The sequence below is a fragment of the Sander vitreus genome, chromosome 16 (genome assembly GCF_031162955.1).
Source record: "Sander vitreus isolate 19-12246 chromosome 16, sanVit1, whole genome shotgun sequence".
NCBI lineage: Eukaryota > Metazoa > Chordata > Actinopteri > Perciformes > Percidae > Sander > Sander vitreus.
The window spans coordinates 5,680,855-5,700,819 of NC_135870.1; the positions used below are offsets into that span (position 1 = coordinate 5,680,855).

At 39.7% G+C, this 19,965-nt stretch overlaps 2 protein-coding genes across 2 annotated transcripts in view; one reads left to right on the plus strand and one right to left on the minus strand.

Moving 5' to 3' along the window:
• Positions 1-4,574, plus strand: part of pde8b (phosphodiesterase 8B) — a 56,620-nt gene extending 52,046 nt beyond the window's left edge. Inside the window, exon 22 of the mRNA XM_078271131.1 lies at positions 1,540-4,574. Coding sequence (XP_078127257.1) covers positions 1,540-1,649 — 110 coding nt within the window. The 3' untranslated portion in view covers positions 1,650-4,574. The remainder of the gene's footprint in view (positions 1-1,539) is intronic.
• Positions 4,575-4,579: 5 nt separating this feature from the next.
• wdr41 (WD repeat domain 41) lies at positions 4,580-18,605 on the minus strand. Its single transcript, XM_078271132.1, has 14 exons — positions 18,382-18,605; positions 18,200-18,270; positions 15,370-15,485; positions 14,410-14,458; positions 14,189-14,317; positions 14,007-14,069; positions 11,788-11,899; positions 11,591-11,653; positions 11,390-11,494; positions 11,093-11,277; positions 10,866-10,987; positions 8,241-8,326; positions 6,774-6,907; positions 4,580-6,681 (listed from the first exon to the last, which is right to left on the minus strand). The coding sequence occupies exons 2-14, from the start codon at positions 18,245-18,247 to the stop codon at positions 6,541-6,543; spliced, it is 1,353 nt and encodes a 450-aa protein (XP_078127258.1). The 5' UTR covers positions 18,248-18,270; positions 18,382-18,605; the 3' UTR covers positions 4,580-6,540.
• Positions 18,606-19,965: the final 1,360 nt, after the last annotated feature.

The window sequence follows — 19,965 nt, forward strand, 5'->3', positions numbered from 1 at the left end:
ATACTATAACTTTTCTACATATTATACTATGACTTTTTTCAACATACTATACTATGACTTTTTAGGACTTTTTTTTGACATACTATACTATGACTTTTTAGGACTTTTTTTGTGACATACTATATAATGACTTTTATTTAATTTTTTACGACATACTATACTATGACTTTTTTTCTCATTTTTCGACATGATCTTTTTTACTTTTTTCAAAATGCTATATTATGATTTTTTTCAACAAACTATACTGTGTCTTTTTTATGACATACTATACTATAACTTTTTAGGACTTTTTTCAACATACTATACTGTGTCTTTTTTATGACTTGTTATGACATACTATACTATGACTTTTTATACTATGACTACTAAAATTGGTTTGACAACAAAAGAACTAATCTTAACCACTAACTTTTTTTGGGAACTTTTAGCCACACCTCACTCTTCCTCAGCAAATGTTTGTTTGTTCACATTGCTGTCAAAGACACAGACGCAGCTGACCCTAAGACTTTGTTTCCTTTAATTGGATTTCTTTTTCAGTTACAACTTAAGCAGAAACAGAACTAGCTTGGATCAAGACCTCATATATCATTGACTACATTTCTGATTTGTTTAGCAATTCAAATGGAATGAATGAAACTAAAAAGTCAGACAAAACACAACCTCTTACATTCAGATCCTCACCCCTGCCCTCTATTACTGCCTCCAATGATTTCTTAATTTTTCCTGGCAGATTGCAGGATAGGCAATCACAGAAAAGGGATGAGAAGGAGGAGATAGCATGATGCTTATAGCTCCCCATTCCCACTGAATTTCCCTTTTAGTTGAGTCTCCCCAAGAGGGAACTTGTTTACTGTCAACGCAGCTCTGATGTCATGGAAAGATTCCAAATGCCAGTGGGACAGAGAGAAGCTGTGAGGGCGTCAAGGGAGTTGGGAAAATAGTAGAAGGCATGGGGGTTCACGATCACTCGGTGCAGGGAGGAAAGAGCACTCAAGATGGATTTCTCTTAAACAAAAAAACACACATGCAGCAGCTAGGGTCACTGTCAGGTCACCGCAGGTTCACTGTAAGTTCCAGAGATGCAGCTTGGGTCATCAACAAACCAGAAAAGAGGATGTAAACAACACGGAGAGAAAGCCAGAGAGACCTTTTCACCCCATGAGTCCTTGAATGTGGGAGCAACATTGCAGAGCGTACATAACATTAGCCACTGTACATGAACTACGCACGCACGCACGCACGCACGCACGCACACGCACACACACACACACACACACACACACACACACACACATATCCTAATCGCTTATGTGGAATGATAACAGGAAGTGTCTGATAGCAGGTGTGTCATGTCAGTTGACATTTCACCATATTTGTTTATTCCTGGATTCTTTTTTTTTTTTTGTACAAAAGCCTTACATGAGAATCTTTAAATAGAGTTTTTTGTTGCTGCAATTGACCTGATCTGGATGTCCAAATATGTGTCCATGTCTGTTTTACTTCGAGCAGCTGAACTTTTCTGTGTTTCTCCCCCCCCAGCCTTCGCCTGCCTGCCTGGTCTCATGGAACACCTGTCGGAGAATTACAAGTACTGGAAGGACTTGGACGAGATGAAGTGTAAGAGCCTGCGTCCTCCCCCTCCTTCTTGACCAACCCCTTGTAGCCTCCTCTCATCCATCACTCCAAGCAGGGTAGGACAGCGAATGCAGCCCTGCGGTGAAACAATTAGTCTCTTCAGCTGTGATTCGACGGAGCTCTGTGCCCTCCCAGGCGCCCCCGGACACGTTCATGGCCTCAAGCTGGGCGATCGGGGACTCTGAGAGCAGACATCACTGACTGACGAACACTGAGACGCTGTTTCAATCTCAAATCACAGCCTCTTTTCTTATGTGGTTATTGGTGGAGGTGGTGTTCTGCCAGTGGAGAACAGGTTGTCATTTGAGGGCCCTGTCGACTTTATCCCGTTACGTTTTCCTAATAGCGCCTCCACAAAACTCTATGGACCTCACGGCTCACTTGACAATCTGTACCATACAGTATAACACATCTGAAACCTGCACTTTAGCTAATCAAGACATTTTCATTTTGAGCATCCTCTTGCCGTTTTTGCTTTTTACCGCTTTTTTTTCTTTGAACAAATCTTTTCATTCTACGTCTGTCTATTGCTGTAAAAGAAACATGGTGAATGAGATGGTGACCAAAGCTAGAGGCTCTGAACTTCATGCTTATTCCTTTTCAAATTGCCAACTTGTGAAGGTGCTCAGCTGGAATTATTCGTTCATATGAAGTGTGATACAGTCTACACTATGAGAGACTCTTTTGACTTGTGTCTGGGACCAAATACTTAGCAATCCCTGTTAGCCATGTACATAAATAACTTGCTGGAAATATTTAGGAATCTAGAGCTGTAGAGACAGTTAGCCAAGTACCAGGGTCCAATCAGAGGGGGAGAACCAGCCAGCACACAGGTTTTCTAAATGATCAGCCCCATATACAGAGCCGACATCGAAGAAGGGCCTGCATTTGTGATGAGATCATGTAGCTACATAACAGCATCATTGTCCTTTGTGAAGGTCTTTGTCAGAACAAATGGAGGAGCAGAATTGCACTGTATCAGAGCTGTTTAAGTTAGCTGTAATGCTTTCATCAAATAATATACAAATATCAGATGTTACATAACTTTGTGACACTAACTGTAGACATTTGCATACAGATAAGAAACAAATCTGACTTCCAAGTATCTGAACAATGTTAAGAATAAGCTTTCTACGTGAAGCTACACTGACTGTTGTACAATGGTGCACAAATCCTGTAGAGGCCATGTAATGCTGTTTGTCACAGCAGCGAGTAGCTGTGTTGGACCTCACAGCGACCTGACAGGTGTATGAAGGAGCATCGGATCCATGTTTGGATCCAGCTTGTAAAATCAGCAGCTGCAGAGCGCATCGTCTGTCCACTTCCAACATTAATCAGCTCCGGCTCTCACAGGGTGTTTGTTAAAACCAATTTTACTGTATCTCAAAAATCCTCCAACTGCAATTCGCCTCGCAGTCATTTGGCTCGGTTTTGGGGAGAAGTCTAGTCTGTACATGATTTTCAGATTATTTGGATTCAAAGAAATAAGACAAAGGCCATCGGATGATGAGCTCTGCATGATGTGTGTGCCCTCTGGTGGCTACATTGGGGTGTTGCCGTAGTGGTAACTTTAAATCAGTGTAAAACGGTGACTCATTTGTCGGATCAGTTATTAACCTATTAACCCACTGGGACTGGGACTAGAATAGACAATGATTCAGCTTTAATAGTTGAGGAACTGAACCAGTATTACCTCTTAGTTAAAGGTGCTCTAAGCGATGTTGGGTGACGTTACTTCTTGTTGACGTTGGAAGTATTTTCAAACAAAACGGAGGCTAGCTCGCCCCTCCCTCCTCCTCATCCCGTCCCCTCTCCCTCCCTCCCGTGCTTCCTCGCACTAACCCCCCCCAATCCCCACCCCCAAAATCCTTCTTGTCGGTTATCGGCTGTAACGCTGGAACACTGTTTATGTTTCGTGGTGCAGGTTGGTGCAGTTTGTTTTTGTTGCCGTTTGTGGAGCCTGGGCTGTCTACAGAGACCGTGTTTTTTTGGGGGGGGTTTTTTACAGTGTGTTCAGGGGACAGGCAGCTAGTGGATAGTGAGGAGATGTTTGCTGTAGGTGACAAAAAACGTTGTAGCCTAAAAAAACGCATGACATCACTTAGAGCACCTTTAATGCATCTGTGTATCTTTCAGAGCACTTTTCTTCCACTTTAACACAGTTTGTGAAACAGTTTTGGAAAGCCCTTTAATATTATTTCATAAAGAAAATTGGACTACAAATCAAAATAGTAATTAGTTGTTAAATCTGCAGATAGCCATCAACTATCAGAGCTGCTTTGGTGAAATTGTGCAATGTGATTATTATATATTACCAGTTCTAGTCCCAAGACTTTTACTCCAGGAAACGCACATTACAGTATTAACCAAATGCACAGAGAGCTCTTTACTGGTGCCTTATTCTTTGGTCATCTTTACACAAACATAAGTATTTTTTTTTTTGGTAGAAATAGTTCCTCCTCTCCTTTAAAGAAAGAAAAGCCGTACATGTTTTAGATATTTAAAAAAAGGATAATATGACCTCGGATATGTTCTTTATGGTCCGTTCTACAGTTTTAGGTTCAACTTGGTGAGTCAGTGTTAATAGTTCTCACATTTGATCCTGACGCTGATTCAGGGGAAGTTGGATCGGATGTGAATTCCACTATTGGTTTGTCAATTATTGTTTCAGTTCGCTTTAACGAGTGAGAACTGGTCACTGGTCATCTACGTTCAATGTATTCATAATGATATGAAGTCATTTTATTATTGGCCAAGGTCTTTAATCAACGCCTTAATCTTGTCATTGTCTCAGTGTTTAGATCTGCTATTGTTACACACTGTAAACTACCTAAATGTACCTGCTGTTCTTGTAAATACTCACCCAATATAGCATTGTTGCTTGTTGTTTTTACATTTTTTGCTTATGTAACTTCTTTTTGGGCCGTTAAGTGTTGCAGGGGTCTACAGTGAGTTGGAATGTGGCCCCACCTCTAAATGTTTAATGACTGCTATCTCTGATCATGAGAAGATATTTTTGAATGAAGATTTCTATTCAACAAAGATAGCGATGCTTTCAATATTTCAGATTTAATATTGACAAGGCTGACAAACATGCCTTTTTCTGTGAGCAGCAGTGACTGGAATGTGAGGATGTCAATTAGGTCGGATGACAGCCAGTCGCTGAACGCCTCGCTTTGAGTCTACTGAGGCAGAACCAGATTGTAGAACAGCTTGTTATGTAATAATGAGCCTTCATTACTTACAGTGATCTCTATTTCCTCTCTATTTCTCTATTTCCTTTCATCTCTGACACTGATGGCCGTGGCTGCATGCCAATTCTGTGTTGTTTTCTATCATTTATAAACAGAACAATAATTAGAAAGTGACAGTTATATACAGAACAAATTATTTTTCAAAGAAAAACAAATATTGGCCATGAGAACTGTAATGTGTGTTTTAAAAGACTATACTGCCCCATGCATAGTAGTGAAAAAAAAAAGCTTTCCATCAGACTTAAAATGTTTGTTTGAAAAGTTGAATTTAGTTTGCTCTCTGGATTATGATGTCTTATTTTGATGTTCTCTGTCAAACACAGAAATGTATCGTGAGAGACGATTAAAGCATTCTTTAAATATGAAGTCGTTACATGAATTGACAGCGACAAATTTATTGGAATAGTTTGACACTTTAGCAAACACACTTATTTGCGTTCTGGTAACGAGTTAGGCGGGAAGATCAATCAACCAGGAGATGGATAGCATTGCTTAAATAAAAACTGGAAGCGGAGGAGATCAGCTAGCCCTGTACCAAGTTTAAAAAAATCTGCCAGCACCTCCAAAGCTCACTAATTAACACAATATGTGTTGTTTGTTTAACCTGAAGCATGAAAACTACAAATTGGGGGTTTACTGGGGGTATGTGCAGGATGTAAGATAGACCGATACTGGTTCTTCAGGGCCGATACCTTTACCGATTATTAGCAGTTGATTTTGGAATGTTACAAACTCAACACAAAACTTTGTTTAAATGCTTGAAGCAATTATTGAATAAATTAGAAAGTTTCAACATAACACACAGTAACAGATAGTCAGATGGTGTTGTGGGCGGGACATTAAGTCAGGCTCAGTACTAATGTAAGATATCAATTAGTGAGCTTTAGGGGTGATGGTAGCTAGCTGTTAGCCCGTGTTTCCAGGCTTTATTCTAAGCTGAGGACTGTGGTTGCTCAGACAGCAGCAGCCAATAACATACCTGCTCAGCCCTGACAGGGAACGTCCCGTACAAGACACCTGACTTCACAACATCACAGCGGGAAAACACTTCAGGCTGGAAATAAAAATGAAGCAAATTGTTTGTTTCTGAGATGAGGTATTCAGTGAGTTTTTTTATATTTTTTAATTTAAGCTAAATACTTTCAAGGCAAACAACAACCATTACATTATCATTAAAAGCAAACAACAATCTTTACAGTAAAGTCAAATGATTTGAGACTAGGGATGCACCAATCCGACTTTTTCAGTCCTGATACATACAGATACCTGGGCTTTGGGTATCGGCCTATACCGAGTACTGATCTAATACCAGTGTTTCATTAATGAGCTGTATGTGTCACGGTGTGGAAGTGACACATCATTCTTTTACGTGTTAGGCAATATCTGGCTTGACTTACACATTGCTTTCCTAACTTTGTTAAACAAAATGAAACAAATAAATACATACATATATATGCATTTACTGAATTGTTATTTATTATTAAAATACTAATAATAAAGAATTGACTTGAATAGATCGGCACCATTGTCACGGATACCCGATCCAGCTTTTTGAGTGAGTATCGGATCGGTGCGTCCCTTTTTGAAACCAACGTCACCAGGCAGCTTCACATCTCTGCTTTATTTAAGGCTGCAGTTCAAGGGTTGAAGGTCAAAGTCCTCCATTCTCCTCCAGTTTTTGGAAAAGTGCCAGGCTGCGCAGGTGGGACTGCCGTTCTCCGTTCTTCCACAGAATCAGCAGGTGGTCTGTCGAGCAGGTGACCAAACCGTTCTCCCTAAAGCTCACGAACATCTGACACAAGCACAAAAAGGGGGGGGTGTTAAAGCACTATTGTGATACTGTTTTGAAGTAGAACACACGTTCGGACATCATTGGGATCGTACCTGGACTGCCCCCGAGTGTCCAATCAGATCACCCGTCAACTCCAGCGTCCTGATGTTTGGGACGTCCATGACCTTCTTTGACTGAGGACCGGTCTGTTTGTTTGACCTGCCGAAAGTCCACATTCCAAAGAGCCCTGGTGTATTGGACAGAGAGGAAAGACTCATATTTAAAATGAAGAAAAAAAAAAAATTGATTAGAGAAGACAATAAAAAAAAATACAAAAAATAGATCATGTGCATCCTGTTCTTGTTACTTATACTATGGCAATGGGTGGTTACTAATGAATAAAATATTTTTCTAGGAATGGCTAAAAACAGCAATTACATCATTAGAGGAGAAAATCCATCAGAATGTCTGAGGGTGAAACTACCGAACTTAAAGCTGCTCTACTCAACATGTTTTATACTAACAATGGATCAATTTCTATCAATATTCCTCAGATGTCAACTTTGTTGTTCAATTTCGATCTAACTCAGCGGCAAGCTTTGGAAATGACTTATGTAAAAATCGTGTTTTCTGGAGAGCTGTAGGAGACAAGTTGTAAACACAACATTAACGTATCGTCACCTTTTCAGTTGATATGTTGAACTTGTTAGCAAACAGTTGCCTATTTACACATCTAGCAGTTAGGGAGAAACAATATCATTCATTTGGAGTCATGTTTGTGGCCACCAGATGAATTTAAGTCCAATATTCTCTCTCTTTTAGCTTTGTTTTTGGTCTCTACCAACTCCTGAGGGAAATATCCGTCTCTTTAGCTGCTCAAAGCTAGACTATGTTCACCAGCTTGTCTCTTACTGTTTGTCTGCTGTTTGCTGCTGCTTTTTCTCTGAAAAACAGCTGCCTGCTGCCGCTGCAAAACAACACCGAGAGCAGTGAGAGTGAGTCTGGGCTGGAAAGCTTGGAAACCCAAGCAGTGGGGAACTACATAAAGATTTGTCACTGCGACCCCTTCCATACTGGCAAATACACCAGGTTGAAATATATTAAAAGTTTTATTTTTAAAGACTACAGGATATGCAAGTCATTGATTTTCCTGGAGACACTAAACAAGTGATAGACAAATAATTGGCCTTTGGTGATGATTAGCAAGTAATGTAGCCTGAGTGTACTCTCCAGAATCACCACAGCTCCACACTGACTGCAAACAGCTAGACCATCAAAGACAGCGCAACCACACAGACACAAACTCAACTTTAGACTACCCCACTTAAGCAGAAAACACAGCCTCTCTGAGTGCTGGTACAGTACTTTCCTTTGATAAACACAATACCACATCTGGACTGCATTACTGGCACCTCCAAACATCAACTATACACACACACACACACACACACACACACACACACACACACACACACACACAAGTTGAGTGCAGGCAATTTTCCTCAGTCGTTGAACTTTTCTGATTTATACTTATGTATGTGATCTATCACTGGGAATGGAATCCAGTGTGTATGTGTCACCTGGAGAGGCTGGCTCAGCAGGCAAAGGCAGGTCTTGGATCTCCCACATCCTCACACTGCCATCTTCAGAGCAGGACATCAGCTCGCTGAAACAGAGACAGTGTCACACCAACATTTAGTCTAACGGCAGCTTTATCACAAGCAGTACCTACTGTGTGTATTCAACACACATGTCTAAGAAGAGAATTGACCAGGACACACACAGTCTCTTGCTTTTTTGCAGGACTCCTTATGTTTGTAATGTATGTGGACCTTCAGGATATCTGGAATAAGCCAATGCTGAGAAATGACATTCAAATTAATGATTAATTAATTAAACAGAATCATATATTCAAAATTTTTTACAGAAAAAACAGAGGTCCTGGGGACGGTTGAGACAGGCAGATATAAAGGCTTTGTGCGTTTATATTTTTTGTGATCTTGATGTAGTTGAGGAAGAATTTAATTTTGTGTTTCCTTTTCAACATAGTGACCTCAAGAGTCCTTTTAAAAAAAAAAAGGTTTTATGTTGAGTTGGCTTTTTTAATTTTGAACTTATTTTGGTGGGATTTATAGACAACGCATGCTGGCTGAGACTGCGAGCACTGTATCCTTCATAATGGGAAACTTGCATTACATAAATGTAATCTTATAAAATGTTCTCTTTTTTAATTTATGGAACTGTATGTTATGATTTGCCATATGATCTTTTTCTTAGTTGTTGCCATCTAGTGTCTTGTAAGCCTAGAAAAGATGAGCACTAGTTGGTGCAAGACACCAATATAAACCAATTTAAGCTTTAGTGCGTAACTTTTTTATAATATTAAACGTCCGTTACATTCAAGCCATTACCAAATGAGTGGCTACAAAGCTAACTAAGACCATCAGCTCCACACAACTCTCTCTGTATTTCTCAGTATGGCTATGTTCAGAAGATTGTGTCGTCCGGTGAAGATATTGTATCATGTGGATGCGCTGACAGTGTTGTTGTCATTACTTAAGAGTTCCTCATGGGGGAGACAGAAACTACGCACTATAGCTTTAAATAAGTAACTGTTTATGTTAGTTGTTTCCTTTTGTACATAAAAAATGATGGTTAATATTGTACAGGGCGTGGTCCGACCTGTGACGATTTCCTGCATGTCTTCCCCCTCTCTCTCCCCTTTCATATCTAGCTGTCCTATCCATTAAAGGCGGAAAAAATAATCTTTAAAAAAAACGGTGCACCACGATCCAGACAGCATAATCTAAATACTAAAAGTACTCCGCTTTTGATTTAGAAGATCATAATAAAAAAAATCTAATAACGGTATTGTGACGATCTTTAACCACATTTAGTAAGCTTGCTGCATGCGATTGTATTTCACACCACCTTTTTATTAAATCGGAGCCATTAAAGAGCCATTTGAGTCGTTAACAGGAGTTCTGCGCTTCACTGAAGGAATTCAAACTGCTGATATGATCTAAACTGGTTGTTTTTAGTTTTTAAGCAAAGAAGGAGGGCAGTGGCGCACTCATGTGGATGAAAAATGGATTACATGCTTGTTGAACTTTTCAGTTTAGACCAGTGGTTCCAAACCCAGGGGTCGGGACTCACACTAAGGGTCGCAAGATAAACCTGAAGGTTTGCCAGATTATTAACTGAAAAAAACATAAACATATGTATAATACACAAAACTATGCCTATTTCTTTAGTCTTACCTATAATATTTGCTTTTTGCACATTACTGAACCATTTTAAGTGTTTGGGATTCTAATATTATAATCAAATATTCTAATAAAATGAAAAATAAATCGGTCTTAGGTTGAACTGGTCACAGCTGGTAGAGATATGCAACTAAGGACAAGGGGTTAAGATTGTTTTGTTTAAAAGGAACATGCCGACTTATTGGGACGTTAGCTTATTCACCGTGTCCCCCAGAGTCCATACGGTGGCCAGGATAGTTCAGTCCGTAGAGTGGACGCACATATATTCACATATACTCATGCCGCGACACAGAAGGTCCAGGGTTCGAGTCCGACCTGGGACGATTTCCTGCATGTCTTCCCCCTTTCATTGCTTTCCTATCATTAAAGGCGGAAATGCCCAAAAAATAATCTAAAAAAAAGATAAGTCCATATTATTCCCTTCTTATCTCCAGATCCTGGAGGTAACCGGCTCCAACTGGCCTACTGCTCCCAATAAGTGACAAAATAACGCCAACATTTTCCTATTTACATGTTGTGATTTGTATAGTCACAGCGTGTACAAATAACAAGGTCACATGAGACACAGCCATCTTCTAACCGTATACAAACTGGGAACTATATTCTCAGAAAGGCGAAGCACTGCTACTTCTGCTACTTGGGCGGAGTGATTTGTTCGCAGCACCTGAGAAGCCCCGTGGTGAGGAGCAGAGAGTAACAATGGTGCTTTTCAGGTGTTGCGCTAATAATCACGTAATAAACACGTATTTGTTCTGTAAAGTACTTGTAAAGACAGACAATAAAATCTGTGAGTCGGGCAGCAAGACGCTCCTCCTCTGAGGGGCTCCCGGTGTGGTATGGTGCGTGGCGGAGGACGGAACAAAAGCGGAACACAGCCGGAACGTAGCAGAGACGCGCCCAGTGGAAGATGCCCGTAGGAGACAGGAACTGATATCGTACCTGTCAGATAACAGCATGGTGTGTAAGACATTAGAGTCATGGGCCACTTTCCTGTAGGCCACCACAGTCTTGGTCAGAATGCTGTACACATACAGACCGCTGCCCACAGCTGCGAGGATGTGCTACAAAGCACACACAATAAAAAGTGTTGTTACGATAACAAAACAACATACTAATAATTTTAAATGATACCCAATAGGTGCATCCACTCATGCTGTCTTCCTCACCGTTCCATTGGTGGTCAGATGCTGAATTGACATCTCACTGGGTTTGGGAGCAGCCAAGCGTATTTCGGCCTGGGTGCAAGCTTGTGACTCCTCCCACAGGATGTGCTCATAGGCCAGGATGTTCCAATCAATCGCATCCCATAAGATCAACTCGCCCGCATGGGAACCGCTGGCAAAGAGCCCGTCTAAGGAAGACACAGAGCTAAAGTCATATGAACCAATGCAATTTCTCAATATCTCAAAAACTGAATGAAACCATTTTTTCAAAGATGAGTCAGCGTTTCCTGACAGACTGACCACTGACGTTGATGAGAGCTCGAATCCTGTCCTGGTGGTCGGACAGACAGCGGATCTCAGCCACTGACAGGGAGGAATCAGTAGAGTATGTCAGCCTGTAGATCACTGCAAAGAAGGAAATATAATGGTCAACATTCTTTAGAGCCATTTAGTTTGTATCTATTTGCACATAATGAACAACAATCAAAACCCCTCTCATACCAATCTCTTTATCCATAGCAGCTGCTATGCAGTTCTTGGGCAGCTCTATCAAAGCAGTTATTCCTAAAATCCAAAACACAATGACAACATTAATCAGTTTGTGTGCAAAAAGCAGTGTCAGGGGTGAGCATAGTCGGTGCAACAATCAACATGAGAGGTTGATTGTGACAGATATTTTTTCTTTTGTTTCTCCTCACCAGTGTCGCTGTGGTTCTGTCTGTGACACTGCAGCTGAAAGTCTTTGTTCCACACACACAGTTCTTCCCCGCCGGAGACCCACACACACAGCCGCTCCAGCACCAGCAAACACTGAGAGAGACACAAAGACGTATCAGCTCATGAGATACATGTAATCTCTCTCACACACACACACACACACACACACACACACACACACACACACACAACACACACTATCAGCGAAGAACATAAATCAAATACAATTAGCCTATTGATGCTGCAATTAACCCTAATCAAGAGGAGGCAATTACAATTTTTATCTTAAATCATAACTAGCAGAATAACCTTTAGAGTTAAACATGTAATTAGTATGTTATGTATATTGCCAATCAAAACTTAATTGCCCAAAGTTGGATGACTGGAATATCCACACAAAAATGTAATGTGAAGGACTAAGGCGTCCTGTATATGCTCTATATTGGTATGTATAGTATGGAGCATTTCTGCAGATATAACTGTTGTTAAACTTTCAGTTTGTTTTTTTAAGATAAAAAATATTTGCTTGCATGATGCATTTCAGACTTGTTCTTGTAAGGGAATAATGGTTTATACAGAAACCAGGTGTAACATGAAACACTGACCTGCACAAAGCAGATGTAGGAAAATTGGATTGTGTACTCGTTCAAAATTACATAAACAGCAGTTTCTCAAGTTGTTGGCTTAAAAGAGATGAAACCTTATACTTAGCATATGACTATGCGCTGTTTTGTGTGCATAACTTAAGCAGAGTGGAAAACAGCCAACCGAGACGAGGCCAGTCAGGCGTTGTCATCTATTGTTCATACGGCCACTTTTTTTACAAGCACTATAGTTTTTATACAAGCATTATCCAAAGTCAATAACATAAATGCTTAAAATAAGTTATTCCACATGTTCTAAAAACCATAGCTGTCATCAAAACTGATTTCCTTTACTTACCCAGTGCCAATTGGTAGTTCTATGCCCAGGAGGATTGATATGAATGGACCACTTTTTCAAACATGGACAATGTAACATCGCTGGCTTCATCTAGCTGTTAAAGTGATGATTGTCATTCAGACATAGGTGACTTTTACGGCTTTATCCAGACATGACGGGACCATTAGGGAAGGTGGAAAGTAATGATCTATGGGCGCTTTCACACCTATAGTTCGGTAGACTCGGTGCGAAGTTGCAACATTGTTGCATTTTTCATTTGGTCCCGTTTGCTTTCACACTGCATTTTGTCAAACGCACCAAACACTGTAAACACACGTCATGCGATCGAAACGGTCGCTTGTTTATTGGACAGAATATCCAAAACTCCCCCGACACTTCTGGTCTTAAAATTAATGGAGCAACACCAAATTTACAACGTCTTGGGTTTTCTGGTTCTGCTTTAAGTGTTTATAATATTTTAGAAGAAGGCGAACAATGTGAGCAGCTGACAGACAGCGAGTGAAGAAGAGAGAGAGATGATGATGATGATGTGTTGTAACACAGACGACCAGCGATGTGTGCTTAAACAGCTTATGGATCTGAAAGTTATCATCCCTTAAATCATATAGAAGTCTGTAAATTGTGTGCAAGGTTGAAATTGCAGGCTAGTAAAAGTTTTTTGGATCACTTCCTGTATTTGGGTCGGATCGCATTCTCACCTGAAGTACTACTAGATATTAGCAGTGTAACTAACCATTATTTTAATTATCAATTAATCTGGCAATTATTTTCTTCATTAATCACTAATGAAATAAATGCCAATCACAACTTTGCAGACCAAAGTGGCATCTTCAGATGTCTTGTTTTGTCTGACCAAATGTCCAAAATCAAAAAAGGAATTTGGTTCCTATTATATATGATCAAGAGAAGCAGCAACTCATGACATTTGAGAAGCTGTAACCTGCAAATGTGTAGCATTTTTCACTGTTTTTGCCTGAATAAATGCTGGAAACAATTAATTGGTCGTTATAATAGAAGTCGATTATTTTTCTGACAATGTTCGTGTGTTACCTCGTGCTGCTGTAGCTTTTATGTCAATCTGACAGCATTCAATTCAGACTTGTGTTGTGCCTTATGGAAACGTTATTAGGTCCGACCTAGTAACATTGGCATTGTGACTTTGACGTAAAAGTGACTTATTCAGACATGAGACCCACATGCAAACTACCATTACATTTATGTAACAAGGTAAATGTCCAAAAGGGGGCTTATCAATTACCTTTACAGAAGACTGAAGATCTGAAATGGTCTGAACCCTGTTGCCTGTATCAGGGTCCCACAGCTGACAAATCAGTTTAAGGGAAATCCAGTTTGAATTACAAACACAACGATAACATAGGAATGATTTTAGCGTGTGTCTGAATGTAGGCGTCTTTGCTGTGTAGTTTGATATGAGGATACACTGAGACTTCGGTCTGAGGAGGCTGTGATGAGCGAGGTGTGCGATGTGAGTCCATTATTACAGGTGAAGGTGGTTATGGCTGTTATTTGCTGGGAATGGCCCCTCAGCTCCTGCAGCCTCTCCCCGGTCTACCAGTCAGAAGGGGAAAAAAAGCAATTAGTGCCACTGTGTTGTGTGCAATTTTACAATGCACTGAAATAATCAACTTGCAGCATATTACCTCAACATTCCACACTAAAACAAGGCCATCGTCGCCTGCTGACGCACATCTGGAAAACATAAGTGAAAAGGTACGAGTTCTTTTTTGCAAGTAGACTCATACGTGACAAAAATACTTCAATGCACTTGGCAGGCCTCATCTTAGACGTAGTCAAACACACCAAGTTAATCTCTATCTGTGGGAGGAATCATTTCCCGTAGGTCCATCACCACCTGAGAAATCTTTTTTTTTTTTTTTTAAAACATCTGTCCAGGGGCTTTCCACCTTCACTTGCCCTCTGACCCTGAACCATCCACACTCCCTGTTCCCAAAATCAACAGACAGGATGACCGGATAAAAAAAAAAAAAGAGATAAAGTGAGAAGAGAGGAACTGTCAAGGATATATTTTCAGACTTCAAAAGCAATCTGGAGAGAATTTTCTGGCCTTTGCCCCTGACTGTGGACCTGTGTGCGGAGAGGACGAGACCCAGAGGAGGAGGTTATTACTGGAGGAGACCAGGCGTGAAGCAAACACACACACACACACACGCACGCGCACGCACACACACTTAGTTCTGTTATAAATCCCAATGTGAACACTTATGCAGACCCACTCTACCGTGCCAGTGTGCAGCATGCTTCCACAAAGCAGCGCAGAGTGGAGAGCAGGTGCAAAACCTTTATGTGTGTGTGTGTGTGTGTGTGTGTGTGTGTGTGTGTGTGTGTGTGTGTGTGTGTGTGTGTGTGTGTGTGTGTGTGTGTATGGACAGCATTAAAGGGCTTTGGTTATACTGTACTGTGCACACACACATAATCACATAGTGGTGATGATTGGGCTCTTGTCATGCTCTGTAAGTTTTCTGTAGGTGAGGATCTACTGTCAATCACACAGGGATGGAGGCCAGCCAAGGGTAGAGAGGAGAGAGGTTAGAAAGAGAGAGGGGAAAAAAGGGGAAGAGGGGGGGTTGTGGTCTGCTTACCTGAAGTCATCAATCTGCACCAGAAATCGAACAATGTCAAAATGTCCTTTCAGCACCTGCAGCTCAGTGAAGCAGTTTTTGGGCTGTTCCTCTCCGATGCACAACACGGAGCTTTTCTGCAGACATAAGAGGGAAAGTAGTGAGACAAACAGGCTAAGGTGCAGAGGTAGACAGTGGACTCAGGCTGAAAGAGTGTAGAGCAGGGACAGATAGTGGTGGAAAGTACATTTGCTCAAGTATTATACTTACTACAATTTTAAGGGCTTTGTAGTTTAATTTCCTGCTACTTTATACTTCTGCTCCACTACATGTCAGAGAGAAATATTGTACGTTTTACTGTACTACGCTTATACGACAGCCACGATTACTTTTCAGATTAAGATATACCTTTAAACTATATGATACACTTATTATATTCAGTGCATTGTTAAAGATGAAAGCTGTGGTTCCCAGCCTTTTTGGTTGACTTTCCCGCTCTAAACTTCTTAGATGATTTTATTTTCAAAGCCCAAAGGGGTCACATGATCCAATATTTAACAAAGAAACAAGGATTCTGCTAAATAAATAGCAATGTGTGTGGCAGAACTTAGTTTTTTTTATTCTTTCCAACGTGACTAACAATCTCATGACTCCTCCAATTTATCTTGTGACCTTTTAAAAGGTTGAGAACCACTGGACTAAACAGCTTAACTGTATATAAAGTGCAAAAGAACAGAATAGTTCACTAACACACAAGAACAAAATACATGTATGAAAGTAATGACAGGAAAGAATTAGACATAATCAGAAACTATTTAGACATCATGATTTAAATATGAGGACCATTTTTTCCCAAAGCGAGCTCTTGATAACATGTAGTTTGGCATGTAAGAACGAGTACATGCAGGGTTCAAAAGTAACTTTTTTGTCCACCAGCCAAACGTAGGCATGTAACGATTACCAGTGTAACGGTAAACCACGATAAAAATGTTGACGATAACAATTACTGTTTTCATTTAAAATATCATTATTATCACGGTGGATTACCACGGTGTGGAAACCGTGTGTTTTATCCTTCCCATTTTCATCCGAGTCTCCTGAAGTTGCCGCGCAGGCGCACTGCGTAGCGTCCAACGTGCGTTTCTTGAAGTTGGAATCATGGCGGAGGGAGGAGATGACACCTTTGATGTTAAAAGTTGCCCTTTTGATAAAGGGGGCAACTTTTGCCTATATTTTTGTAATATAATAAACACTGTTACACTTCCTGAAACAATTTCAGCTTGTGTAGGCCTATCAGTGCTTTCTGAACATATTGAACACACTTTTAAGAATACCGCGATAATACCGAAAACCGTGATAATTTTGGTCACTATAACCGTGAGGTTACATTTTCATACCGTTAAATCCCTAGCCAAATGGCTAGTGAATGTTCAAATTTAACCAGCCACTCAATAGATTGTCACTGTTTTTTGGTTGGCAAGTGAAGCAAGTCTACCGGCCACACACATTTTACTAGCATTTGGCTGGTGGGTGGTGCTAATTTTGAACCCTGAGTACATACATTGTTTTGTTTTGTAAAAAAGAAGATGAGATGGTCAACTTGTCTGGTATTATAAGAACAAATTAGAAAATTACATTTGAAGTTGATGCTGAAAGATGACGGGAGAGAGAAATATATGTATACAAACATACATACATATCTGATCAATACTGATGTGAAAAATGTTGTTTTCTGACCAGGGGAATAGAGGCCTCTTTACAATTTGACAAGTTGAAACAGCGGTGGAAGAAGTATTCAGACATCTCACATAGGGCTGAACGATTAATCGTTTTCAAATCCAAATTGCGATTGGAAAGAACGTGATTAGCTAATCGTGAATGTGCAATATTTAGTTGAATGTTTGGTGTTTCATATTATTTATTCCTGTTATTATTATTATTATTATTCTTATTATTATTATTATATGTACTGTTTTTTATAAGATAAATGCTGGAATAATGTTACAAATCACTTGGAACGCTGGTGATATCACGCTAGAAATTCATATCCATGTTCCTCGCGTAAAGATCAAAATCAAAAGACCTTTATGTTTCCCGTGAGGGAACTTCATTGATATAGAGCAGTTTTGATGGTGTATCATTTTATAATGTTCCATGACATGTTTTATCTGTTACACAGACAATATTGAACTTTAGTTAAACTTTAAAAAATAATATTCGCAAATCGTATTGATTTTTTTTTTTTTTTTTTTTTTTAAAATATCCATACCACAATTTAAAATACTCTGTTACAAGTAGAAGTCCTGCTTTCCAAATCTTACTTCAGTAAAAGTCACAAGTATTATCAGCAAAGTGTATTCTAAGTATCAAAATAAAAGAACTCACTATGCAACAATGTAAGCAGCATTGTAATGTTGTAGCCAGCTGCAGTAGAGCTAATTTTACTAATTGTTTACTGTTGGGTGGTTTGATTTTCTGTTAAACAATATATCGTATTATACTTATTATATGTTTTTAAAATCTCCATCTGCAAATTAACTGCACCTGTCTTATTTCCCTCGAATGCGGTGAAGTTGAATCATGAAGTAACATAAAAATGTAAATAAAAAAGTAAAGTAGCGTTACAAGTACCTCAAGTATAAGTACATGCGTAAATGTACTTAGTTACTTTCCACCAATGGTCGACAGTCTTACAAAGAGATGTATTTGCCCAAAGCATATTACCATAAATACAATATGGATATACCATGGAATAATATAGAGATGATCAAAAAGACAAGCTGATTAACAGCTGACGTTAGCCTTAAATATTAGCTTTACTGAGGTAACGTTAGCTAGCGTTACATCTTACCTCCGCTGAACCCTGAGCTTCTCGACCACCAAGAAACCACCGAAGCATCGTGTTTTATCGGTTAACGTCAGCTGAAGGAAACAGAAAGAAGCCGATGTACATATTTATCTGAATATGAGCCAAAACAAATCTGGACGTGTAAATAAAAGCACAGCAAACAAGCTAACGTTACATTATCTCACCACTCATTAGCGTAAACAGAGAAACCCGAGACGCTTCCGCTTGCTCAATTATCGTCCTTTTTTATCACCCTTTCGAGAGGATTTTGAGATGTAACACGCTTCGTTTTGTTGACCGGATAATTTCACCAAAAATCTAGCGTTAATACAGTTAAGTATGTAAGCTAGCTGCATGTTATTCCTGTGTCACGACAACAACAAACCATTCATGTGACTCAAACTACGGACGCCTTGGTTGGACAAAATTCATTCAGTCCAAAAAATACTGGGAAGTGAGTATAACAGCAGCTGTATAAAAACAATGATACAGTCATTGGTTTAACAGCTGTTGTAATTTTATTTTAAAGTTGTTCCTGTGCATTTTTATAAAGCTCAAAGGCATTTACTTGTGTTGTATTTGATTCATTTATCAAGTTTTCCCTCCAGACAGATATAAAAATAGGTAGGCTACTCTGTTTTGAATAGTATATAGTTTTTCAACAAAAAAATGGTCAAATTACCTCCTCTAAAAGTATTGAAAATACATCTAGCCTACTTTATATAGGTACTATCACTGTACAAAAAAGTGTTCAAACGAAGGTAATCAAAAAACGGTACATCACTGAGAACATCAGCGAAACATTCATTGAGCTCTTCTCCTCCAAACCCGCCCTTTCTGGGGTCTCAGTCACTGAGCTTGTAGACAATTTTAATTGTAAAATTACAAATGTTATTGATGCCATTGCTCCCATTAAGGTAAAAACTGTCTCTGATAAGAAAAGATCTCCATGGAGAAATGCCAAACTTGTAAGATCCGAAAAAAGAGTGTCGAAAAGCTGAACACAGGTGGCGAAAAACTACTCCGCAGGTTCATTATGACATCTATAAAGAGAGACTTTGCATTTATAATTTGGAACTGAGGAATGCAAGGCGGTCCTTCTTTTCTGAGATTATTGCCAGAAACAATAATAATTCACGTGCTTTGTTTGCTACTGTTGATAGATGTTGATAACAAACCCTCCGGTGCCAGTAGTATCTGAATTTTTATCCACCAAGGCCGAATTTGCCATCTTCTTCACAGATAAAATTCAGAAAATTAGACAAACAGCTAGTGCCTCCATATCAGGCACAGGACCTATGTTGTCACACTGTCCAGGAAAAACAGGTCCCAATATGACACAATTTCATAAGATTAGCCACAACAACCTGGAAGACATTATGAAACAACTAAAAACCTCCTCCTGTTGTCTTGATGTTCTACCAACAGACGTTTTCAAAGGTGTTTTCAGTTGTTTGGCTGCAGATGTTCTTGTTGGTAAACAACAGTTTTGATGTCTTCCAGTCTGGTTTTCGACCACACCACAGCACTGAGATAGCTCTTGTTAAAGTCTTTAATGACATCCACTTAAACACAGATAGTGGCAAAACCTCAGTCTTGGTGTTGCTTGATCTCAGTGCTGCATTTGACACGGTTGACCATAACATATTACTAGAACGATTGAAAAACTGGGGTGGCCTTTCTGGCTCAGTTCTAAACTGGTATGAATCCTACCTAAAGAATAGAGACTACTTTGTGTCTATAGGCAATTATGTATCTGAATATACAAA

Excerpts from the sequence above, each read along its gene's own strand:
- wdr41 (XM_078271132.1), bottom strand. The coding sequence starts at position 18,247 with ATGCTTCGGTGGTTTCTTGGTGGTCGAGAAGCTCAGGGTTCAGCGGAG. Across the intron at positions 14,070-14,188 it reads CCTCAGACCGAAGTCTCAGT|CTGTGGGACCCTGATACAGG; the intron begins GTATCCTCATAT and ends CTGATTTGTCAG. Across the intron at positions 11,900-14,006 it reads ATCTTCAGTCTTCTGTAAAG|TGTTTGCTGGTGCTGGAGCG; the intron begins GTAATTGATAAG and ends TGTCTCTCTCAG.